Genomic DNA, 26,318 nt, shown 5'->3' on the forward strand with positions numbered 1-26,318 from the left:
AACAAACTTCAATATGAAAACATTAAAATAAGATTTTACTGCACATTATGGGATGAAAAATGCTTTTATGTAATTGATCAACAAGAAAATTTATATTAAAATATAATCTAACCTCATTACTTGGACTATGTTTGCTGGTCAAACACCTATTTTGTTATATAACTGCTATGTACTGCAATGCTCATTCACAAAATTTCCATTTTATTGTATTTTAATTTTCTAAATTAGACATTACAGACTGGTAAAAACTACTTTCAGAATTTCTTTACATTTACCAATTTCTTCAACTGAAATTGAAGCTTTTAAAATCTTAAAAACTGCATTATTACTAAGGCATTTCAAGATAACAGTAGTAAGATTATTCAGCACAGTGTTGAAAGTTTCAGCAATGGCCATATTAGTCCCACCTCAGTAGACAATACTGTATATTAAGTTTCCAGCATGAAACAATCTTATTTTAATTGCATAAATATGGTTAAGTTTAATGTAATAAAGTGACATTGTGGCTTGAGTTTACCTTTCTCACATTAAGTCCCAAAAATTTCACTCATGCGAGTGAGGACTGTAAGTTCTGAAACTATGTTATGTTATAAACTGCTATCTGGTTGCATTTTTTGCTTATAATAAAAAGTGTAAATACTATTTCTGTGTGCATTATCAAAGGGAAAAGATGTTTAAGTCCCAGGAAAATAACTTTAAAACAAAGTGTGGACTCTATAGCAGCAATATATTTTTCTAAATGTGTCCACCGAATTCGGATTAAAGTGCTTTATATCATGTAAATTTTCCCCATTCACACAGACAAAAACGAAGTTTCACTTGTCCCTGAAATATGTTATTTCTAAAAATGCAAGAAACTCAGCAACCAAACAAATGCATTGTTCCCTACAGCATAACCTTATGCAGTTCTAATACTTAGGATCTTCATTCAGCAATATCTGGACGTGATGTTCCCATTTCATCTACTGTAATACACACAGGCCAATGGGATCAGTTAATGGAGATGCAACCTTAACTTACTTTGGCCTTAGAGTTAAGTCAAATCTCCAATCTCCAAGATTTTTGTTAACAGTTAAAAGGGAAAAAAGTTCATGGGGCATTTATATAATTCATCAGTCACTGATCTGACAAACCCTAAGAGCTGTGTATATCACGCCAATGTATGCTATTAGGGACTCTTACCCTAGATATTAAAAACATGATACATTCATAATAACTGATTAATTAAAATCTATATCCTCAATATGTTTCCATTTGAAAAATGTTAATTTCACCTATATACTAAATTGCATGTGTACAGTAAGTGTTTCAGATATTTAGGAAATTTAATATTTAGGAGATCTGAGCACACCAGTGGCAGCTGCTTCTTAAACCCCAATCTCTGCTTCAGTTTTTAATACCCATAGGCACTACAGTCCAGATTACAAAATTGTTAAATTATGGTTTAAATCAACACATGTCTAGGCATATGGCACAAAGTGCCTGAAACAACAGTTCCTTCTCTTTCCCTTTTAAAATATAAAAAACACAAATGAAAATAAAATTTGCTTTTAAAAAGGTTACTGGCAGGATTGTACATTATATGCCCAGCTTCAGTTCAGTATGAATGTTTAAGGTTTAGCTATAACACAAATGTTGATAGGCTTTTACTCTTAAATATAATCATATTAGCAAGTGCTATTATGTTAACAGTAACATTGCTGTGGCCCTTAAATTATCATACAATATACTTATTAGGGCCATGTAATTGTACATAGCTTTACAGAAAAATGGCACTCAAATTACCATCTTCAAAAATATGCTGCCAGATTTCATTCAAATGCACATGCCAGGAATCGGAATTTACTGGCCTGAAGTTAGTGATGCCAATGGACTCATCAAGAACTTTGAGCACAAGTAGATTACTTTCCTCTGCCATCCTAAATAGAATCTCCAGGGCCATAAGCTTCTGCGGTTTCTGTTTCAGTAGCATTTTGTCATGACATACAGCATACATCCAACGGAATATAGGAGTGCCTTTTTCAGAGATGTATATGCAGGCTACATCTACACCTGGAGCTAGAGGTGCGATTCCCAACTCATCTAGAGAGACTCTTGTAAGCTCCAAAAATAGTAATGTTGCCACAATGGCAAGGGCAGCAGTGAGCAGCAGCAAAGGCTATCCGTCCTGCCTGTACATCTCAGGGTCCAGGAGCATTTGTAGTCGACGTACCTAGCCTGTGCCACTGTCCAAAGCAGCCCACGCTACCACGGCTACGCTACTATTTTTAGAGCGCTAGCTCAATGAGATCTAGTAGGAGTATGTCTATGCAAGCTAGAAATCACACCTCCTAGCTCCAAGTGCAGACAGCCTAAATGTCCAACGGCACTTAAAGGTTTAATAAAAAAAACCCTACAGGTGTTAGAGTTTAGTTGTTTGGGGGATTGTTTAGAAACAAAGCTACTTATTTTTTTTTAAATGATCCACCTTCTACTCTGCTTTCCAGGTACTTGTCCAACTCTGCCTCTCTCTTCACCGCCTCTGGCAATACCTTTGGTGCACTTGGAAAACAGATCAAAATCACACTCATGTTGTCTCGACTTCCCTGGTAGTGGAAAAAAACAAAAACAGATGAGACAATATCCTGTATCCAGTGAGTAATACACACTGATTTTATCCCAAGGCCATATCAAAGCAGTTTATAAAATTATTTAAAATTAAAATAAAAAATAAAATTTTAAGTAAGTAAAATATTTTGCTCATCACGTGAAATTAGAATACTTTTCTTCCATCATACCATTAAATAAAAAATGGTATAATTTACAAATAACTGTTCAAGAAGTCTGCATGTTGAGTATCATTCAGTACAAACAGGCTTTTAAATGTACTTTGTTAACTTTTTTCTTCATGATTGATGTTTACAATGTGCCTACAAGTTGATGACTCCCGTCTTGCTGAATGCTGAAATTATTTGCAAAACTAACATGGGAGATTTATTACTGAGATTTATAAAACTTGTTTCCATCCTGCTTAAATCTTAATATTGTTTGGAGGGAAAGATTACATTAGCTGTAGAAATATTAAATGCTTAAATAGGAATATTTAAGGTATCTGAAGCCAGTTATAAAGCAAACCAAAAAACCCAACTTAGACACCTAAAAATATTGCTAGCGTCAAATGTGCATTTTTCATAAACAGTTCCCCACAGTAGGCCTAAGGGCCAGTCATTAAGAGGAAGTAGTGTTTGTGACATACACATTTTCATTTGCGCATATAAATATTTCTCACTATGTAAACTTTTAGAACGCAAGTGAGCAAAATAAGCACAACTTTAATAAAATACTTGAATGCAGTACTGTACAACCATGCTTTGCAGAAAAAAGTACTAAATATTGATTCAAATGATTTTCCAACTGTTAAGGGCCCTATTCCGCAAACACTTACATAGATGCTGAACTTTAAACACAAGTAGTCCTATTGAAACCAATGAGACTACTCATGTGAATAATGGTAAGCACGGATGCAAGTATTTGCAAGATTGGTGCCTAAACCAATCAGTATTGTCCTGTGGTATTTACATTTCCCATACTAGCGCAGCTGAAATTATAAATGAAAAACTGGCAGTGAATGAAGTTTAACTTTTTAAAATGATAGAAAACTATTTATGCAATGTTGTTGTAGCTACGTTTATCCCAGGATATTAGAGAGACGAGGTGGGTGAGGTAATATCTTTTATTGGACCAACTTCTGTTGGTGACAGATACCAGAGTTCTGTGGAGCTTGTCTTCCGATATCTCTCATCAACAGAAGTTGGTCCAATAAAAGATATTACCTCACCCACCTTGTCTCTAGAAAACTATTACATAGTTAACGGGGTCATTGTTTCACACCTCTTTAGAGATATGGTGCCAATACTAACAATGCGATCCTGCCTTTATTTACAGCTTGCATAACAAAGCTCAGTATTATAAATAGGATTAAATGCTTGTCTAGGGAAAGTTAAAACAAACTATGAAATTTTAACAATGTTCAGTCTGTCCTATTAAGCAACAGAACAACCTTTCATTTTGTTTACAGAAACATACAAATTCGGACTCATTGCATAAAAAACCAATCACAAAATCTGTATTTATTAAGTAAAAATTGTGCCTGTCTTCTTGAGCAGATGTAATTAGTTGGACTCTTGGACAGCTAAAAGCTATATGTAATAATCTGTAAGTAACTGTACAAGAAAAGATTTTTTTATGCAAATGTAAAATTATATAAGGAACAATTTAAAAAAAATCAGATCAAAGATTTCAGTAGTTAATTGAAGTTCTTAATTTTAGAAACCAAAGTTCAGTCATTTTGTATGGTTTTGGCATGATTCAGGCAGAAATGCTACGTTTCCCCAGTGATAGAAGAGGAAAAAATAAATTGTTTGTTGCCTTTATTTACTTCTTTGGAAGGTATAAAAGCTGCTTATATATTTTTTCCATTTCCTTTCTTTAATCTTAGAAATAGATAATTTCTCCTCAGCTACTAAATTTTCCACTCATGCCAATACCACCAATTCTCAAGTAATTCAGTCTCTATATGAAACGTGATATAAGACCTGATATTTCTATCAAATGTTTTAAAATCCATTTTTATTGCATTGTGAAGCAGCAAAAAGGTCACTGTTATTTCCATTGGTCATTTTTAAAAGTGCTAACTAGCTTGCCATAGAGCGCAACATATCTTTACATGATTTAAAAACTTCTAAACAAATAAGGAGACCCATTATTGAAGTCCACGTGACCTTACTATTTGCTGCTCCTAGTTATATCCCCAATGGCATTCTAGTAAGTGGCTCAACAGTGGAATGATTGTATCATATAGTTATTGTTACAAAATTGTACAGAAACTAAACTTCAGCTACTCTATAGATCTGAATTGAAATTTATTTTCATCTTGTTGACAATAGAAAAACTCCTACTACTTTACTGAAAACATAATAGGTTTCTCCTCTTAAAATTCTGACTACCTTGTACAAGCAGGTGTCGACTATCTCATTGCAAACTTTCTCAAGGTCATCAGTGACTTCGAGTCTGGATCTTACAAAGTCACAGAGCTCTTCATTTCCCATAACATCCCAGATACCATCACAAGCCAGTATGATAAACTGATCATCTTCTTCTGATCTCTCAATTTCGTAAACTTCAGGCTCAGGTGAGACAAGCTGCTCTGTAGGGCCTTTCCCATGGACACATTTGTAATCAAAGTCCCCAAGAGCTCTAGACACAGCAAGAGAGCCATTCACACGTTGAATCATTACAGAACCACCTGCATTCTGTATACGCTCTTTCTCCAGTGGATTACTTGGTTTGTGATCTTGTGTGAAGAAGTGAACCTTCCTGTTTCTACAAAGTAAACCTCTTGAGTCTCCACAGTTGATGAAGTAAGTGTGTTGAGGAGAAATCATGACACCCACCGCTGTTGACCCGCTTCTATCTGCACCATGTTTCTTCTCAGAGATTACTCTCATATGTTCATCAATTTGCAGAAAACCTGTTCTGATTCCATTCTTTACACTTTCCACAGAGGGTGGTCCATCGGACCCTTTAAAATCCTGGTTGCTTGTGATGTGATCTAATAAATGCTCACAGCAGTATTTGGCAACCTGGGATCCAGCATGCCCATCATATACAGCAAAAAATGACCATCCATCAAGTCCATTTGGCAAACCAATAACAGCTGTATGTGCATCCTCCATCTCAACTCGCCAACCTTGCATACTACTTAGCCCATAACGTAGCCCATTACCCTGCCCTTGGGCATTATGCTTCTCCATCTTTGGCTTGTCTAAAAACGCTCCCATGATGACTTGTTCCTTCAGTTCTAAGGAAAAAAGAATATTATTGTTAAGCTATTTCTACAAAACAAAACCATTTGAACATGTTACTAGAAACTATTAAATACAGAAAATGTTACTTAAATAATATTAAGGTAAGACAAATGAAGATGGGAAGTTAAAATTTATGGCTGACTTTTGGTCCTTAACTCAATATTTTACATAATAATGAGTTAACTAAAATGTCAGCCTTAACTCTGAACTGCCTTGTTTTGCTTTTGTTGATTTAAGTAAGGACCTCACTACTAATTGAGTGTACTCTGTATGTTTTTGTAAATATTTAAGCTGTAACCATGCATGAAGAAGGTTTACACTAGTTTAGTGTCTGTGGTTTTCATCAAAACACTTGTAGTGAAAATAAGTATAACAAAAACCACCATTCAAACTATTTTAACTAGCATAGACATCTTAGACTTGGTTATTTTTTTTTTTTACAGCAACTAACTTCTCAGATGTCTATTTTGTGGTCCAGATGTGTTTAAAACCTCAAACGTTCTGTGTGCTTATAATTCAAGGAGGAAAAACTACCTTTGACATGTTTGCAGAAATCTGTTTGGAAATAAAATTACAAGTATTAGAAATTCACATTTCATATACACAGTAAGCAAATATTTTAATATTTTCTTTATTCACTCTTCTGTGGGTGCAGAGAACAAAGCACATATTTGTACCCAAGAAACACTACTATGCTTTTAAATAGTGTAAATCGACTAGTCTATTTTGACTGCTCTGTACAGTAACTCCTCACTTAGTCGTCCCGCTGCTGATCAATTAGGGAACATGCTTGTTTAAAGTTGTGCAATGCTTCCTTATAACGTTGTTTGGCAGCTGCCTGCTTTGTCCACTGCTTGCAGGAAGAGCAGCCTGTTGCAGCTAGCTGGGGAGAGGATGGGGGAGCATGGAACCAGGGTGGGCCGGCAACCCCCCATCAGCTCCCTGCTCCCCGTGCAGCAGCCGCCCAGAAGACTATCAATTGCCAGCAGTTCAGCTGTCCCTCCCCCCACTGCCATGTGCTGCTCCTGCCCTCTACCTTGGAGCTGCTCCCTGGAGCCTCCTGCTTGGTGTGCAGGGAAGGGGACTAATGTCAGGGTGTCCTCCCTCCCCCGTGCTCCTGCTCACCCCATCTCCATAGAGCAGGGGGGACACAGGACAGGGCTTAGGAGGGAAGGAGCTTGCTGGCCACAGCTGCTCTCTCAACTTTCTGATATATTTAAAAAGGTAATGTACTCAGAGTGGGGTCAGCGTACTTAAAGGGACAATGTGCATCTCTCACTCACACACACACTCTGTGTGTGTCTGTCTCTGCCATGCTGTCTCCCCTCCCTCCATTCCTGCTGCCTTGTAGAGTGTGAGGCTACATTAACAACGAGTTAACCCTTGAGGCTCAGCCGAGTGCTAGTTCATCATTTAGCAGTAAGACATTCCCTGAGAAATATCCCACCCTCTAACTTCACCACCTCAACCAAGCTTCACAATTGTCATTGCTGTGTACAGTATTAAATTGTTTGTTTAAAACTTATATTGTGCGTGTGCTAGTTTTTTGTCTGGTGAAAAAAATTTCCCTGGAACCTACCCCCCACCCCCCATTTACATTAATTCTTATGGGGAAATTGGATTCGCTTAACATTGTTTCACTTAAAGTCGCATTTTTCAGGAACATAACTACAATATTAATTGAGAGTTACTGTACTCTCACACCCTAGCCATTCATCTTGCCCTTTTAATCCCTACCAGTTTAATTACATAGTCATTAAATCACTCAAATCAGCTCAAATTTTGCATGCTCAGAAGTTTTGCATCATTTGGACTGTGCAACCTGTCGTGATGCAACACAAGATAAAGAAAAGCTGGCAAAGTCCTATTCCATCTGATGATTGATAGGCTACGCATAAAATTGACCAGGAAAGAGTCCTCAACTTCAGTGTGCCACAGGCCCAAATGAGGCTGTTATGGTGGCAGAACATTTCACTTATATGTGTTGTTTTCAAGGGGTAAACATGCATATAAAGAAAAGGAGGACTTATGGCACCTTAGAGACTAACAAATTTATTTGAGCATAAGCTTTTGTGAGCTACAGCTCACTTCATCGGCTGTGAAGTGAGCTGTAGCTCACGAAAGCTTATGCTCAAATAATTTGTTAGTCTCTAAGGTGCCACAAGTCCTTTTCTTTTTGCGGATACAGACTAACACCGCTGCTACTCTGAAACCTGTCATTATGCATATAAAGGAACTGATCCACACTGTCTTAAAGATGACAGCAACACTTTATTCCAGCAGAACATTAAATACCTATAAGGAACAAATTAATCCTGGTAGCTTTCCAGATATTTTCTTCCTCCCCCACCCCCATCTCTGTTGGAAGCGAAACGTGCATACTCTAGCGCACACAGCCTGAGAGGAAAAAGGAATAAAACAGTGAAGTGGCACATTTTGCAGACGATACAAAATTACTCAAGGTAAGTCCAAAGCAAACTGTGAAAAGTTACAAAGGGATTGCACAAAACTGGGTGTCTGGACAACAAAATAGGAGATGAAATTCAATGTTGATAAGTGCAAAGTAATGCACATAATCCAAACTATACATACAAAATAGAGATGGGATCTAAATTAGCTGTTATCACTCAAGAAAGATTTTGGAGTCATTGTGGGTAGTTCCCTGAAAACATCCACTCGATATGCAATAGCAGCCAAAAAAGCTAACAGTGTTAGGAACCACTAGGAAAGGGATAAATAACATGACAGAAAAATATAATGCCACTTTATAAATCCATGGTACACTCTGAACACTACGTGCAGTTCTGGTCACTCCATCTCAAAAAAGGTATTAAAATGAGAAAAGGTACAGAAGGGCAGAAAAAATGATTAAGGGTATGGAACAGCTTCAGCATCAGGAAACGTTAAAAAGACTGGGACTTTTCAGCTTGGAAGAGACACCTAAGGGGGAAAATATGATAAAAGTCTATAAAATCATGAATGGTGCGGAGAAAATGAATAAGGAAGTGTTATTTACGCCTTCACGTGAACACAAGAACCAGCGGTCACCCAATGAAATCAATAGGCAACAGGTTCAAAACAAACAGAAGAATGTACTTCTTCACATAATGCAATGTCGACCTGTGGAACTCATTTGCAGGGGATGTTGTGAGGGTCAAAAATATAATGAGGTTCAAAAAGAATTAGATAAGTTCATGGAGGATAGGTCCATCAGTGCCCTGGGTGTCCTTAGCCTCCAACTGTCAGAAGCTGGGAGTGGATGAATCACTCAATGATTGCCTGTTCAAGTTCATTCCCTCTGAAGCACCTGGCATTGGCCATTGTTGGAAGACAGGATGCTTGGCTAAATGGACCACTGGTCTGACCAAGTATGGCCATTCTTATGTTCTTAGAATATTTACATTTGATCGGAAAGTGACAGTATATTTAATTACCTGTATATGCTGCCTATGAACAAAATACTGTATATAGCCATATCTACATTACAGAATTAAGTTGACTTAAGTTACACTGACAAGCATAAACCACTGTAATTACATTGCTTGTGCATATTCATACAACGATCCTTGTGTCTGCACAGCGCATCCACGGTTGGTGCTCTAGCACCAACAGATAGAGCAGTGCACTGTGGGTAGCTACCCCACTGTGCAAAACCACCACCATCTCCTGCTAGGAGTTCTGGGAAGGGATCGAAGTACACCATGGGGGAAGGATCATTGCCCCATGATGCAGATTTCTCTGTCCCATAATTCCAAGGGCTTCCAACTAGGTTTCGTGCTTTTTTCAATTGCTCCCGTAAACTTTGTACCCACCATCTCTGCCTGAAAGCATGGATGCTGCACTGCTCACCAGTCGTGTGATGAACATTATGAATGCAACGTGACTGATCCTGCAGTATTTCATGAGGCGGCATGTTTTTGGCACCATACCAGAGCGATGGTTTGCCTCCCTTGCCTTCTGGTACAACTGCCTCAGCTCCTCGATCTTCACACAGCACTGATGCTTTCTGCCCCTTCTCAACCATGCCACAAGCAATCTGCTCATAGGTGTCAAAGTTCCTACAGCTGGACCAGAGCTGTGACTGCACAGCCTCCTCTCCCTACAGACCCAACAGATCCAGTGCACTCCAGGTGGGAGTGCGCTTGCTGCAGAAAGCAAGCATTGTTAGCTAGGAAGATGCAAGGTGAGCTGTCCACACCGAGCAAACAGGAAGTGGAAATTTCAAAAATTCCTGGGGCTTTAAAGGGTGAGGGGTGTATGTCTGTGTACCTGCAGCAGAGTAGAAACCGCTTACCGGTGGTCATGATGGGAACTGTGGTACACACCCTGGAGGCTACTTAGGGCAACATAAGCAAGCGCACAGCCTATACTGACAGGTTTCAGAGTAGCAGCCGTGTTAGTCTGTATTCACAAAAAGAAAAGGAGGACTTGTGGCACCTTAGAGACTAACAAATTTACTTGAGCATAAGCTTTCGTGAGCTACAGCTGACACGGTATTGCTCTAAGTTCGTTGCAAAAAGCTCTATGCCGCTTGTTGAGGTGGTTTTATTATGTCATCATTGGAGAATTAAATCAGCAGGAGGAGCACTATTGAGTGTACACCTCCCCAGTTTTGTTGACGAAACCTGACTTTTGTCGAGAAAACTGTAGTGTAGACAAGGCCTATCTATATGCACTTGTAAAAATATACTGTACATTTATTTGGAGATGCAATGGCGGAAGTGCACATTTGTTCTATCTACATTATTTAATAAGAAATATAGCTAAAATTATATTACCACAATATTCTGGATTTGAACACAATAATCAATTAAAAAATTATTCCCACAGCAACTGTAGCTAAGGCATGCATACTTCATATACTGTTACCTATGTCTTAAAAGCATATACAAAATATTACACATATGAAAAGGGTCATGCCACAATTGCTATAGAGTATACCATCTTGACAATGCATTTCTCTCTCCAGCTATAACATCAACTGAAATCATACTGACCTAACCCCCACTCTTTTATAGTGTTACAATAAATCAAAAATGGAATTATTTCCTAGAAAACTACAGCTCATTTATTCCACTATAACATTCCTTGAATGTTTTGGAATGAACTTCTATAAAAAGTAACAATGGAATTTAATCAATTCAATAATTTCAAGTTTTAATTCAGGACTTGAAAATGTGAGTATAAAATAAGAATTTGGCACAGCAAGTTCATGTTTTGTAAAGTATTTCTTACCCCTTGCTACTGTGTAAACCATTTGCACAAAAAAGGGAAAGTGATAAATATACAGAGAATACAGTAAAGCGGACTATACACAAAGCGCTTGTCAAATGCAAACTACACAAACTAGATTTTTTCCTCTAATCTTTAAATTACAAAGGTTTTAGGAGTTAACTTTTAAAAGAAATAGCAACAAAATATTCAGACAGAGCTGTGCTTTTTAAGTTGGTGTTTCCCTTTTCATTAAATTTTTTTGTATACATTTTTAAAAGGACAATATCTTTGACTATGAGACCTTTTATTAAGACAGATTGACCATATAAAACTTTAGCAAAAAGAAAAGGAGTACTTGTGGCACCTTAGAGACTAACCAATTTATTTGAGCATAAGCTTTCGTGAGCTACAGCTCACTTCATAGCTCACGAAAGCTTATGCTCAAATAAATTGGTTAGTCTCTAAGGTGCCACAAGTACTCCTTTTCTTTTTGCGAATACAGACTAACACGGCTGTTACTCTGAAACCGGTCATAAAACTTTAGCAATCCCCAATGGAACACTGTTCAGTTAATTTTTGGAGTAGTGTATCTACCCCCACTCCAGTCAAGTTAGTTTCGTCACCAATATGAGGGTAGGTCAAAGCTCTTGCTACTTTGTCTAAACTAGAATTTAAAGGTGAGATGTTTGCCTGTGTTAATTAATATATTTTTAAAATCTAATGTAGCAGTGAATATAATCAGACCGGAGAACAACCACAATGTGGTTGTGGAACTCATCCTAGGAAATTTAGTTATTCAAAGCCTACAGCATTAAAGCATAATGCTGTCTGAAGAAAGCATTAGACAAAGGTTTATCATATGTGGTTTATCACGCTTTTGTAAAAGTATGATTAATGACAATGTTACTCTATATAAAATTTTAGTCAACAGGGAAGTTCTTCACTTCTGCTCCAAGTTGGGCTTTAAAAAAGACAGACATACATTTGCACCTTGAAAACTTTCACCTAGGAGCAAGCTGCTAAGCCTTCAGTTTCTGCAGAATTCCAGCTTTCATTTAAAAAAATAAATTTCTAGGCCTCATGGTTGCAAAAATAGCTTTAGATTCAGCCAAAGCACTGTCTTTCTGAGTCTGCAAACAAAGCTACGGTGCCTCTGCTGTCATTCCTAGTTTCCCCACACAGTGCAGTAGGCTGAAATATACAGGACTCTGGTCAGTATGACTACTGCTACTCAGAACCTTGTGGGAAAACAGTAGAACAACAAATCACGTTAGTTTCATTTAACTGATTTAGGATGTTTTATGAATAGCAACAAAGGCAGACAAGCTATTTACAGAGAGCTAGCAGAGATCATAAAAAGATCAAATGGCCTGGGGGGGGGGTGGGCAGGGGAAGAGGGGAGAGAAAAGGAGGTGCTAAGAAAGAAAACTGCAATTTTCTCACCAGAATATTGTGCACACTTTGCTGTTTCCACCACCCATATCATTTGCCAGCATATCCCACTAATCATTCAAATATCAGTCTCTAGCCAGTTAAGTCCCTGATACATCTTTCACTCAATCATAGAGTTCTAAGGGCTTACCTTAACATAGAAGTTGCACTGGTTTTACTAAATTGGTATAAAATTACACCTTTAATTAGACTGGTACAACTTTCTATGTAGATCCAATAGCCTAAGTGAGATCATGACTCCTTTATGCAACAACATAGCTGTGACAGAAGTTTGAGTCAGAAGAGAAGGTTACTCACTTTGTGCAGTAACAGAAGTTCTTCAAGATGCGTGTCCCTAGGGATGCTCCACTTTAGGTTTCGGTGCCTCATGGTGCCGATCAGAGATTTATGGCAGCCGTGTCTGCGCAAGTCAGGCATGCACAGTAGGATGTCGCAGTGCCATTTGTGCTGTATCTAGCACACGCACGACTCGAGCCCTCCAGTTCCTTCTCTAGAAGCAGTGAACTCTAAAGTGGTGGGTAGTGGAGCATCCACGGGGGACACATCTCGAAAAAACCTCAGTTACAGCACAAGGTGAATAACCTTCTCTTCTTTGAGTGCTGTCTCTGTAGGTGCTCCACATCAGGTGACTATGGAGCAGTGCCCCTCAGAGGGCAGGAGGGACTTCAGGTTCATTTTCATCGTAGAAGTACGTACGGTTAGGCCAACTATGGTGTCAGCCCTGGAGTCTTGAGTGATTGTGTACACGTTCACTGAGCACTATGCAGAGGCCCAAGTGGCCGCCCTACAAATCTCTAAATCAGAAAATTGTTGAGGAATGCTATCAAGATAGAAACAGATCACATGGAATGTGCTCCGATATGCGTAGGAGGGTCAGTATTCCGAATACGATAGCACTGTTGAACGCATGTGGAGATCCATTTAGACAATCTCCAAGTGGATATTGCACAGCCTTTTGAATGCTTGGTAACAAAAAGTCTAGGAGATTTCCTGAAGTTTGGTCCTTTCCAGGTAAAACAATAACACCCACCTAATGTCCAGTGTATGCAAAATGGCCTCTGTTGGAGTGCCGTAAGGCCTGGGATAGAACGTGGGAAGACGGATTGGTTGGTTTATTTTGTAGGCTGTTACCTTCGGTAGGAATTTTGGGTGCAGACGCAGCATGACCTTGTCTTTGAAGAATACTGCATAAGGAGGATTGGTCATGAGCGCCCCGATCTCACTCATCCATCTGGCAGAAGTTACGTCAACCAGAAAGGTCACTTTCATGGATAAATGCAGCAGGGGACAGGTGGCTAAGGGTTCAAATGGCGGTCTGGTGAGGCATTTCAGCACCAGATTAAGGTCTGAGGCCGGGGTAGGTTGGCAAACTTCTGGGTTAATGTTCTGGAGACCCGAGAGGAAGCATTTAGTATTTGGGTGCACAAAGATTGAGTTCATAGAATATCAGGTTTGGAAGGGACCTCAAGAGGTCATCTAGTCCAACCCCCTGCTCAAAGCAGGACCAATCCTCAACTAAATCATCCCAGCCAGGGCTTTGTCAAGCCTGACTTTAAAAACTTCTAAGGAAGGAGATTCCACCACCTCCCTAGGTAACGCATTCCCGTGTTTCACCACCCTCCTAGTGAAAAAGTTTTTCCTGATATCCAACCTAAACCTCCCCCACTGCAACTTGAGACCATTACTCCTCGTTCTGTCATCCGCTACCACTGAGAACAGTCTAGAGCCATCCTCTTTGGAACTCCCTTTCAGGTAGTTGAAAGCAGCTATCAAATCCCCCCTCATTCTTCTCTTCTGTAGACTAAACAATCCCAGTTCCCTCAGCCTCTCCTCGTAAGTCATGTGTTCCAGTTCCCTAATCATTTTTGGTCCCCACACTTCCCAATTTTTCCACATCCTTCTTGTAGTGTGGGACCAAAACTGGACACAGTACTCCAGATGAGGCCTCACCAATGTCGAATAGAGGGGAATGATCACGTCCCTTAATCTGCTGGCAATGCCCCTACTTATACATCCCAAAATGCCAATCTCATGATGGAATGCAGTAATGGCCACAAGATGGACTTTGATCGAGCTCATTGCTCAACCCAAGCTCCCATAGGTATTCCAACACTAATTGTAGTGGTGCTGTGGAGGCCATCAAGTGTTTTTCTTGATGCCAGGAGGAGAATATCTTACATTTTTGAAGTAAGTACTACGCATGGTCACCTTCTTGCTGTTTAGTTACACATGTTTAACTTGTTCTGAGCAGGCTAGTTCGCCATGATGGAACCATGCAGAAGCCACGCTTGTATGTGGAGTTTCTCCAGATTCAGGTGAAGAGTGCGACCGTTGTTGTCCAGACCTGCTGTCTCAGAACAAGGGAGAGCTCGAGAGGCACATATCGCCATGCGAATCAGGTAAGGGTACCATGCTTGTCTGGGCCATGTTGGAACTATGAGGATACTCTTGGCCTTGTCTGTTCGTATCTTGTATATCACACATGATATCATTGGAATCGGTGGGAAAGCATACACGAGTTGTGCATACCATGTGATGAGAAAGGCATCCCACAGTGACCGAGGTTCCATCCCTGCTCTCAAGCAGAACATTGCGTATTTGCAGTTCGTTGGGGATGTGAACAAGTCCATGAGGGGAGTACCCCACCTGTGGAAAATGGAGAGCAAGACTCTCCCATTCATTTCCTTTTCATGGTCTCGAGAAAAGTACCTACTTAGCATGTTTGCCATCTCGTTCTGACAGCTGGAAAGGTAGGAGGCCAAAAAGTTTATGTTGTGATGCCCAGTGCCCAAATTTCATGTGCACAATGAGAGATCGAGCCCCCCCTTGTTGACTGCCCACGTTTTAAATCAATGATGTCAGTCATGATGTGAATGGATTCGTTATTTATGTGAAGTAGGAAGTGTCTGTAGGCATTGCGGACCTGCGTGTAGCTCTGATAGATTGATATGTGGCTGAGTCTCCACAAGAGACTATTTGCCTTGAACCGTATGCTGATGCATGTGGGTGCCCCAGCCTATCAGCGAGGCAGCTGTCATGATTACTAATTCCTGTTGGGACGGGATGCCCATGCATAGATTTTTTGGTCTTGTCCACCAATGTAGGGAGTACAGGACACAGGGTGATACTGTAAGTCGTTTGTGAAGGCTGTGCTTGCTGGATATGTAAACTGAGCTCAACCAGCCCTGTAGGCAGCGCACACATAGTCTTGTGTGTCGTACTACAAATGTTGTGACTATCATGTGTCCTAGCAGTTGCAGGACAGTTTGAGCCAGTATTTGGGGGCTGACTCTTACCTCTGAGATAATGTTTGTCAGAGTTGTGAATCTGTTCAAGGGCAATGATGCCTTGGCTTCTATGGCACTGAGATGTGCCCCGATGAAGTCCAGTTGTTGGACAGGGATTAAAGCGCATTTTTGTTCGTTTCTCTGTAGTCCTAGATCCCTGAATAGTGTTATTGTCTGTACTAAGTCCAGTGCTTCTTGTTGAGTTGAGACTTTGAGAAGGCAATCATCCAGGTAAGGGAAAATCATTATTCCCTGTTTGCGTAGACGTGCTGCTACTACCGCTAGGGTTTTGGAGAAAACTCTTGGTGCAGTGGATAGGCCAAATGATAGTACTCTGTACTGGAAGTATTCATGTCCTACAGTGAAACAAGAATTTCCTGTGAGACTGTGTATGGTAATATGAAAGTAAGCATCTTGTGAGTCGAGGACCGCAAACCAGTCCCCCTTTTCCAGTGCTGGACATATCATGCCCAGTGTCACCATTTTGACCTTTTGAGTGCATACAAACTTGTTAAGTTTCATGAGATCCAAGATAGGTCTTCATCCCCCCATTCTTCTTCTGGGTCAAGTAGTGGGAGTAGAACCTCTTCACCCGGTATTGCAAAAGTACTCATTCCACAGCACCTAGTTGTAGAAGATGATCAACTTTTTGTCATAACAGGTGCTCATAAGAAGGAGGGGTGGGGTTAATGGTAGGTGGTCAGGAGGTAAAGAGGATGGTATATCCCGATCGTACGATCTCTAACATCCATTGGTCCATTGTTATTGGATGCTCAGCTGTGGTAGAATGGGTGAAGGCGCTGTCCAAAGCATGGGGACAGGCTGGGTGAAAGCACTGCCTGGTGACGGAGGTCGTCCGGACCCTCAACCGGAATTTCAGAAATGTGGCTTAGGCAGAGCTGACTGAGAAGTCGACAGTTGAGCTTGGTATGCTCTCTGTCGCTGTGACCATTGGTGATATTTTTGGTTCTCATATTCCACTGTTGTTGCTGTCGCTCGGAAGAGGAATCCCTATTCCTCTGATAAGGCTGGTATAATCTTCTCTTTGCAAGTGGCATGTAGATCCCCAAAGTGTGGCTCGTGAATCCTTCATTGAGTGGAGCACCTTGTGTGTCTTGTTCGAAAATAGCTTCTCTCGGTCAAAAGGTAGGTCTTCGACCGTGGTTTGGAGTTCTTTAGGTATACCATAATACCCAGTGCATGACTATGGCCGAGGCCATGATTCTGGCTGCTGTGTCTATGACATCCAAAGATGCTTGGAGGGCTGTTTTAGCTACAAGTTAACCCTCATTTACAATGACCTGCAATTGTGATGCTCTCTCGTCAGAGAACTCCACGGTCCACGAGCTGAGTTTCCCATAATTATCATAATCATATTTAGCCAGCAAGGATAAATAGTTGGAGACTCAGAATTGTAATGTCACTGAGAAGTGAATTTTTCATCCAAAGAGGTTGAGACTCTTGTGTGGTCTTGTGTGATCGATTGAAACTGTAGTTATTTGTCAAGTTGGTTAGCGGCATCCATCACCAAGGAGTTGAGAGGCAGGTGTGAGAAGAGAAAGTCCATCCCTTTGGCAGGGATATAATATTTTCTATCCGCCCTTTTGCATGTCAGTGGAATTGAGGCCGGTGTTTTGCCAGGGTGTCTCTGCTGGTTCCAAGATCACATCATTGATGGATGGGCAGGGCAATTTTGGAAGTAGATGCAGCGTATAAGATTTATACCCGCTTGTGTTGGTTTATCTGCACTTCCTCCAATGAATTGTCCTGGCTTTAGGCGACCTGCTTAAACAGTTCCTGGAACTGTTTGAAGTCATCCACCGAGGTAGGCGACAGTGGGGAGGAGGAAGTATTGTGAGCAGGAGATGTTGCTTCCTGATCAGTGGCTGTTTCTGCATCATCCCCAATGTCCTGAGGCTCCGTTGGCTGCAGGGTGGGAAACGTGGGATTAGACCTCAGATCACCAACATGAGTCACGGGTGGTCTGGTCTGGGTTCCCAATATACCCATTACATTGGGAAGGCCGTTGGTGGATACATCCAAGGTGGTCCGTCCCATGGTTGAGTTGGCCAGTTATAAGGTTATTTAGGACCCATCTGGCTCCAGGGTGGTCATCGGTCTTTCGGTGATGAGTGGTGCGGCAAGAAAGTGCAACATGGTTCCTGCACATCACCGTCATCACTGGATGAGTGTACTGCGCCATGAGAAATATGGGAATCTCCTCTAACTTATAGGAGAGCCCTCACTACCGAGTAGTGGGGACAGTGGTGCCGATGACACAGCCAAGTCTCTCTGTTGGAGTAGATTCTATGTCAGTTCTGATGTCGGTGCCGTTGGCACCAATGGGGACGCTCTCATCTGTGCCATCAAAGATGTGGTGTTGATTTAGTCAGCACAGTCAATGCCAACTTGGTTTTCTCAGCTGGTGCCAACTGCGATGCCAGTACCAGGGGCAGAGGCATGGTGCTTGAGAAGATGGCTCAGTACTGGGTCCTTTACGGGTGAATTCAGTGGCATGGAGGAGGCATGTTCCCATCTCCGCCACGACCCCATCTCCTTCACTCAAGACTCAGCGGTGCCGGAGGTGCCCTGAATATTGTAGGTGCTCACCCGAGCATGTGTTGGCATCAGGAGTAGTGACCTGCAGGAGACCGCCTATGTTTCTGTGGTGCTTTCTGTGTCCTCTTCCTCCATCTTTTAGGGGAAGGCAGGTCTCCTGTGGGGGGGTGCCCAGAGAGGCAGTCAGTAGGTCTGGCTCTGGTTCAAGAGATTTCCTCATCAGTATCATTCTCAAGTGGAGATCTCGGTCACACCGGGCTCTCACTTTCAGATTACTGCAATGGGTGCATTTATGCAGGATATGCATCTCCCCAAGACATCAGACACACAGAGTGTCTGTCAGAAATGAGCACTGCTTTGCGACAAGAGCTGCATCACTTAAAGCCTGGGGAACCCACCATCTCTGACAGTTAACCAACCTCAGCACAGGGAGGATAAACTAGAAAAGTAAACTTCCCCCCCCAAACTATCAGTAACACTTACAAAAACTAATAATAACTTTTAAAAGACTATTTAAACTGCTATTTCTTTTTTAAAGGTTTGGCGAGAGAAACGAACACTGCCCCTGAGCTCCATCTGCAGTAGAGGACAGTTGAAAAAGAACTGGAGGGTTTGGGTTGTGCGTGTGCCAGACGCAGCACCAAAGGCTCCACGAGACACCTACTGCGCATGTGAGACCTGCCCAGATACCGCCACCATAAATCTCTGATCAACGGCACCAGGACACACACACACACACACACACACACACACACACCTGAAGTGGAGCACCTACAGGGACAGCACTCAAAGAAGAATTTAAATATCTTTGCAATATGCTTAATTTTTCAGTACCTACACAGGATAGGTTGATTTGAAACAAATTAATTTATACAATTCATTTTAATCATGAAGTCAGTCAGTCAGCAGGAAATCTTAATTTATATAATCAGTTTTAATCATATTTTGCTTTTGTACTTTTTGGTTATTTTCCTAAAGAAAATTTGATTCTCATTAGTTGGTAACCACTAAAACATGCTGATTTGCAACTAAATATAGCTTTTACATTAAATTTGGTGGTCCATTATTGCTAACCAGGAGGATACACAATGTCTATACATTTAAAGAATTATATAGCTTAATGTACATTGATTCAGATTCTCGATTTTTACATTTATGGTTACAAAATGGTGAATGATTTATTACATAATGATTAATCTTTACTTATGACTTGTGCCAATCTATTCAGAAATTCAGATTAAATTAAAATTCAAACATAGTATTTAATTTTTTGTATTAAATAGACCTTAAAATGATGGATACACAAAAAAAGTTTATCAAAACATTATGCATGTAAAACTGTTTTATTAAACAAAGGAAGCATTATCTGCAGTCAGTGAACTGAACTGATTGTTTCTGGTCACCATGTGATTCAAGACTGCAGAACTAGTAGATTTCACTCTCACACCTTGTTTTTATTCATAGATTAGAAGAAAACAAGCTTTCCTGATTTTTCAACCCCAAATTGGTTTCTCAACTTTGAATAGACTAATCATTGAATACACTGGAATGAAAAAAATATTCTCTCTGCACCTGTGGAAGTGGCTACTGCTGTCTAAAGCTGATTTAGCATTTGCAGAAAACATTTATTGCTTAAATATTTTTTGTATTTAATTTACATGACAAATATATTATGAGTAGTTTAGGCCATAATATAAGGTGTCAATTTCAAATTTATTTTTTTAATAAACCTGTATTTAATATAATTTTTTAAAAAATCTAGGGGGCGAGGGCTTACATTAAAAAGAAGTCTATTTTTAATCCACCCTGATCTTTAAAAAGAAAAGAGAAAAATATAAGAAGGCTTCCATCTGCCAGCGTGCTAAGTAAAAGCATAATATGGCTTATTCAAAGTAAGGTCAAAACATGGCTCAATTCAGTCAAGTTCCAGAGACCCTCCTTTCTCTTCAGTCACCTTCCTAGATGTGATTCCTCCCTGACCCACTGCCACATAGCCCCTGACTCTCTACACCACAATGCTCTTATATAGTTGCTTGCAGGATTATTTCTCCACCCTGACCCAGCCTTGCTACCCTGCACTGACAGCCAGAAAAAGCAGTCCTCTCTGAGTCACTGAGTATTAACCTCTTCCCTGCCTACTTCAAGATGGTCAACACATCCGACCATAGTATCCAAAATTGCTAATGAAGACTGATGGATCCCTGCTACTTCTCCTACAATTAGGAAAGAAGTAGTGAACTCTGGTTATGAAGATCAGGACCCTTCTAATGTCCAATTTATTTTGGCAGGCTTTGAACTGAAGGAAGGTGCCACTGCCCCGAGACCAATGGAAGAGTGAAATATGCAACATGCACAATTTTTCCTTGGACGCTATCTAGTTCCAAAACATTTCTTTGCAATGTTCTTGCTACAGAAATGCTGTATTTATTGACAAAGAGGATAAATTGATAATATATTGCCATAAATAGATGACAAACTCAAAAATGTGTACTTTGCAAGTGTCTATAAAACTAAGTTCTAATTCTAACTCGGGTGGAGCTTCCCTTGTCACTATCTCAGCCTCTAATTTCCATTTACGTCCTTCTTCATGAGGAAGCTTCCTGCAGAAGTCATGTTAGTCATTCGAGGAAGGATTTGAGGTGCTTTATACAAAATGTAACAATTATGGGCAACATTCTGAGAGAGTCCTGAGCTACATGAATATGCTGGTCTTCTCCAAGGCAGAAGATGAAGCTATTGTGCTCATCCATGACTGAAGTACTTTGTTTCCTTCCTTCATTCCTAAAAGTCAACTGAGAGGACAATATCCTACAACTGAAAAAAAGTGTAGAAAATTCAAGTTGCAATGTGCAGGCAGTGCATGGAACTGCAGAGAATATTATAAAAGTCTAGAAAAGCCAGCAAAATATCTAACCAGCCATAGTGCCAACTGCGAGGTGATGACCTAAGGCAGGATGCAATGGCGCTGCACAAAATAAACTGGCACAGAAAAACAGGGTTGTTACTAATCTGGACTGTGGACAGCCATGGATACCTCAGAAGAATTCATAAGATTCCTTTGCCCAATCATGTGTTTCCCTAAATCTTACCAGTCAAGCAAATGGCAAAGCTCTATTGCCCCCTTGTCCATGAGACAAGAAATTGATTGTATTGCTCTTTGTACTATCAGTTGATAGAGGAGGTACATATGAAGCCATGAGGCATTCTTATAAATTCTACCGAGTATCCCTTACTGATTTATATCCATGTATTCCTGTCAGAGGAGGCCCATTTGTCTGAAGAAATTCAGTCACAGGCTAAGAGTAAGTCTTGTCCAAAGAAAACCTGAAACTCCTATCTGGTTGTCCAAACAGGAAATTATATTTAATTAGTCTTTTTAAACATTGAGTTCTGTTCCGCTCTCTAGGACAAGCTTCTTATCTGAGCTGCACTTAAGTTCCAGGTGCTGACTGACATGTGTGACTCAATGCTTAAACTAAAACTGTCCTCATGCCAATTTCCTTGAAAATTTCACCAAGTGGAATTATGCCCAGTGTTGGAGTGTGTATACATGATTAGTCCTATCATCTCTACCCTGAGCAGTAGTATGTGCCCCTCTAATAGGGAAAGGAATAAAATGCTGGAACCAGAAGGATCTGTGGCAGGAGGAATGGGAAGAGGTGGGAAGATGGACAGGAAAGCAGAGGAATGAAGAAAGTGCAGTGGCAGTAACAAAGTAGTCAGGGAACAAAGGCCATAGGAAGCAGGGTTAGGCATGGGAAAAGCACGATCAAGAACAGGAAAGTGAATAAAGGACAGGGCAAAACAAAAAGCCAATAAAAACAGGAATTGAGAAAGGATAGAACTAATTACCTGAAGAGGCAAGCTTATGATTACTGCACTGAAGGAAAAGGGTATAAAAAACACATGAACTACTTCCTGATCCATCTAAATCAGGGTGGATAAAAATCAATGATTTAAAAAAAAAAAAGATTTTGATAAAATGCTTTTTGAGGAAAAAAGCAATCTAAAGATAGCTTTAATTAAGATACATTATAGCTCAAAGATCTCACGGAATAGGGATTATAAATTCTAATTCTATAGTATGAAACAATATATTCATGTAATGTTTAAGAAAAGTTTAGTAAAGGAGTTCCAATAGTTCATGGATTAGGGACCCAATTTTATGGGGTTCCACAGGCTTCTGAACAGATTATTTAGGTTAATCTTTCTATCTACCCAAGGAGACTCAGTGCTCAGTCTAGAAGATACCATCATAGATGCTTAGTTTTGCAGTTATCAAACTGTGGATTTGTCTCTCCAGCGGTAACATGCTTGTTAACAGCAAAAATGTTTTTAAATAAATTATATAGAGAGGTGATAAATAACAGACCTCAACCCTACTGTCCCTCTGCAAATTTGTGTACACAGAGTCAATCCCTTACCTCTCTTTTCTAAAAGTGCAAAGTTTCAAAAAGTTCAATGAATATTGTTGGTGACAGAACAGATCTGGACAAGGAGAAGAAGTCTGGAGATAAATGTGAGAAGGGAGGGACATATGCTTTTTTGTTAAATTATTATAGGTTTGCTGTTGAAGAAAAAAAATCCAGAATACTTAACATTGTGGTTTTAGTTAAAAAAAAACAATTTAAATGTCTGGTGATGTTTTCCTAATACAACATGGCAAGAAAATCCTCCAAATATTAATGATTAACCTGTTGAATTGGAGATAGTTCACCTCCCAATGACTTCATAAATATCTGCTTCAATTACCTTTGGTAAATGAAATAACCAAACAATCATTCAGATGAGTTTTACAGCTATATCAGAAAATGAAAGCTTTTCAAAATAATCACTGTTCAAAAACATATAGCGTGTACCTTCTAAAAATGAAACCTACATCTATCTCGTAGTTGTGAAGAATATGTATTAAGGTTATAACAACCAACAAGAATGCACTTTTATCTAGAAATCCATGATTAAATCGAGTCTTCCTGACTAGTGATTTAAATCATGTTTTAAATCAAATCCACCCTGATCTAAATCATATATGAAAAACATTTTATTTTCTTCCCCTGCCCTCCAACTGAGCAAGTTATTTTGTTTCACACCGTAATTAACAAGTGAATGTGGCTATTTACCTAACAGTGGGAAGATTCAAATATCACAGTCAAATCTACCAGAGTAGTGAGCTCTAGTCTAGATCATCATTCCTTTGATAAAAATGCATCTTGGATTCTGAACTCAGATCAACAGTATGTCAAAGACAAAATTAAAATTCACTTTGCTGGGCTCGGTTTCTCATTTCTCTAGGCTGCTGGACCACAGGATATTTTCCTGTTTGGTCGAAGGATCCCCACCCACCCCCATTTCTGCCCCAAAGGTGACCTTTGAGGGAGATTTGACAGTCATGCTGGGCTCCTACTGGTATCAGGAGATGAACTGTGTTTTATCTTAATTGCTTTTCTGTGCGAGTAGCTCTTTTCCACTTGTTTTGGTTATAGGAGCCACAAAAGAATGGTCTGATCCTCTAAAATCTTAGGACTCTCTCCTGGGGGTTTAAAGAACAACAGACATTTCTTAGTAAAAATCGCAGAAAAAATTTTCAATTTCTTCCTCCAAAAAAAAAAAAAAAAACTTTTTAAAATTAATTTAGTTGAATTTGTTGCAAGTGGTTATCTACTTTCCATATAGACAACAAATGCTGCTTCTACATTAATGCACAGATCAGCACTCAGTGAAAAAGTACAGCTGATCTGACTTTCTTAAAAGACGCCTAGACATGGAAATCTGTAATATGTCCTGTCAGAGTAGTGTTACCCTAGCAAAGCAAGTAGTTACTGCAGCAGTTTGAAGACACGATGATGTAATTTCAACATTACTTTGTGAAGTTCCTTTCATTTTACTAGCTGTTCAATAGCAGAAAGTAACTGTCTCCTGCTGAGATCACTATAACCTTGATCAGACAAGCAACTGCTCTGCTGACTTTAGGAGAGGATATTATTAGTTACTATTTGTATCACTGTAGTACCTAGGAGACCTATTCATGAACCAGGACCCCATTTTGTTAGGTGCTGTACAAACAGAACAAAATTACAAGAGAACAAATTGATAGACAGAAAGATAGGGGTAATATAAGGAAACAATGAGACAATATTGGTCAGCATGATAATCAGTGACACACCAGCAGCCTAACTCTTGACAACGTTCTTGAAGGCATCACAGAAAAGGAAATTTTTAAGGAGGGTTTTGAAGCATGATGAGGTTGCTTTGTGGACGTTTACAGGGGGCAGCATGGGAGAAAGCATGAAAGTGCTTGTTTGAAAATTGAACAAGTGTGCAACATTACCAAACGGACTTGTCTTACTTTATAATGCTGCATCACTTTGCTGGTTAGTTTCCTTCATTTATTTTTCTTACTCTTTCAAAAATATTAAAAGTTGAAATGAAATACACCCTTCTTAAATGTAGATATGGGAATTAGTAGAAGCATTATGGTAGCACCTTCTGGCTACAACCAAAATCAGGGCCCTATTATACTAGGCATTGTAGTAAAAGACAGAGCATGCCATAAAGAACTTACGATCTAAAGTAGACAAGACAGATAGCATTTGGGAGAAAGGAAGTATTCTCCCCATTTTACAGATAGGAAAAATGAGGTATAGCCAGATTAAGACCAACTCTACAAACTTTTTCAGCATAGCTATGTTGGTCAGAAGTGTGAAGAAGTATAATCCCTGATCGATAAAGCCATGCCAGCAAAAGCCCTCAGTGAAGGGGGGGGAGGGATAGGAGTGGTGCAGAAAGAGCTATACCAGCACAAGTGCAGTTTTGCCACAATAAACTGCAGCCACACTATCAGCTCTTTGCTGGAATAGTGTACATGTATAGCTATGCAGGCAAAGTGCTCTTACCATAGACCTGGCCTAAGTGATTTGTCCAAAGCTCCACATGAAGTCTGTGACAAAGCCCAAGAATTGAACATAGATACTTCATCCTAACCCAGAAGATCGTTGTTCTTCTGTTTATATGCTTTCCGTCCCTGCAGTGCTAGCTTCTTGAATTTCAACAGTAAGTATTGAGTCAAAAGACTTAAGGAAACAACATCTTGGTTTTCCTGGTTGGAAATGGCAGATTTCAGTTCTTCAGCCACCTTCTTAAAGGCCACTCCACCCCGACTCTTCCATTTTCATTTTAAAATAGTGGAAATTGTTTGCTTTTTTATTCATTTTTTCTTTTAAAGTTGTTTTTCACCCAAACCTTATTCAGAAGAAGGAAGGATGCAGTCTCCCCTCTTCCCAGATGAAGCAATTATAAAAGTGATGAAGTTTCACACTCCACAAATCTGTTGCTTGTGCACATTCAAAGTCTATGTGCTTACTTTACTGACAACTACAGGTTTTGTCTACTTTTGACTATGGGAAAGTGAGCTGGATTCTTTTCTGGCTCATTCAGAGTTGTTAGCCAAGTTCTAATTCAAAGTAGTTTTATTATCGGTACACAAGCCAGAACTACACAGATTGATTTTCAGATCCATGGCTGGGTTTGCAGCATTGGCAGTTAGAAAAGACATTTTTATTTATTAGGAACTTATTTAATTTGATACAGAATTAACAGAGAAACATGGGATCCCACATGTATTTTTTCAAAATATAACTCTAGTTTAATTTCTTGGCTGATATACAAAATAATTTTCCTATGAACCTTTTTAGGGATCTAGCTCCTGCTGATCTGTGCACCTTAACATTTCAGTTAAATAGTCTTAAATTACACACTGGCATCTGGAGTGAGACTATTTGCGGGAGAAATAGCCTCAGAGTTGGGTATGGCTGGAAGTTAAGAATGCTAAGAGCAATAATACAGCCTCCCTTATAGAACTTTACCTTGAAGAAGGTAAAACAATACTTCCAGTCGCTCATTTATTGGTGGAGGTTCAGAAATTTGCCATGTTGTTGGTCCAAGTTACAATATGGTAGCCTTT

The 26,318-nt window shown here is 39.8% G+C and overlaps 1 protein-coding gene across 9 annotated transcripts in view; it reads right to left on the reverse strand.

The window, feature by feature from the left end:
• Positions 1-26,318, reverse strand: part of PPM1A (protein phosphatase, Mg2+/Mn2+ dependent 1A) — a 56,763-nt gene that overhangs the window by 19,557 nt on the left and 10,888 nt on the right. For 5 of the 9 annotated variants that reach the window (XM_073349932.1, XM_073349933.1, XM_073349936.1 and 2 more), the window contains 2 exons: positions 4,986-5,839; positions 2,468-2,585 (listed from right to left, as the gene is read on the reverse strand). In XM_073349932.1, coding sequence (XP_073206033.1) covers positions 2,468-2,585; positions 4,986-5,819 — 952 coding nt within the window. In that variant the 5' untranslated portion in view covers positions 5,820-5,839. Of the gene's footprint in view, positions 1-2,467; positions 2,586-4,985; positions 5,840-6,297; positions 6,323-6,380; positions 6,402-26,318 lie in introns of those variants that run through there. The other 4 variants (XM_073349940.1, XM_073349939.1, XM_073349934.1 and 1 more) reach the window with 2 other exon arrangements.

This window comes from Lepidochelys kempii, chromosome 6 (genome assembly GCF_965140265.1).
Source record: "Lepidochelys kempii isolate rLepKem1 chromosome 6, rLepKem1.hap2, whole genome shotgun sequence".
Lineage (NCBI taxonomy): Eukaryota > Metazoa > Chordata > Testudines > Cheloniidae > Lepidochelys > Lepidochelys kempii.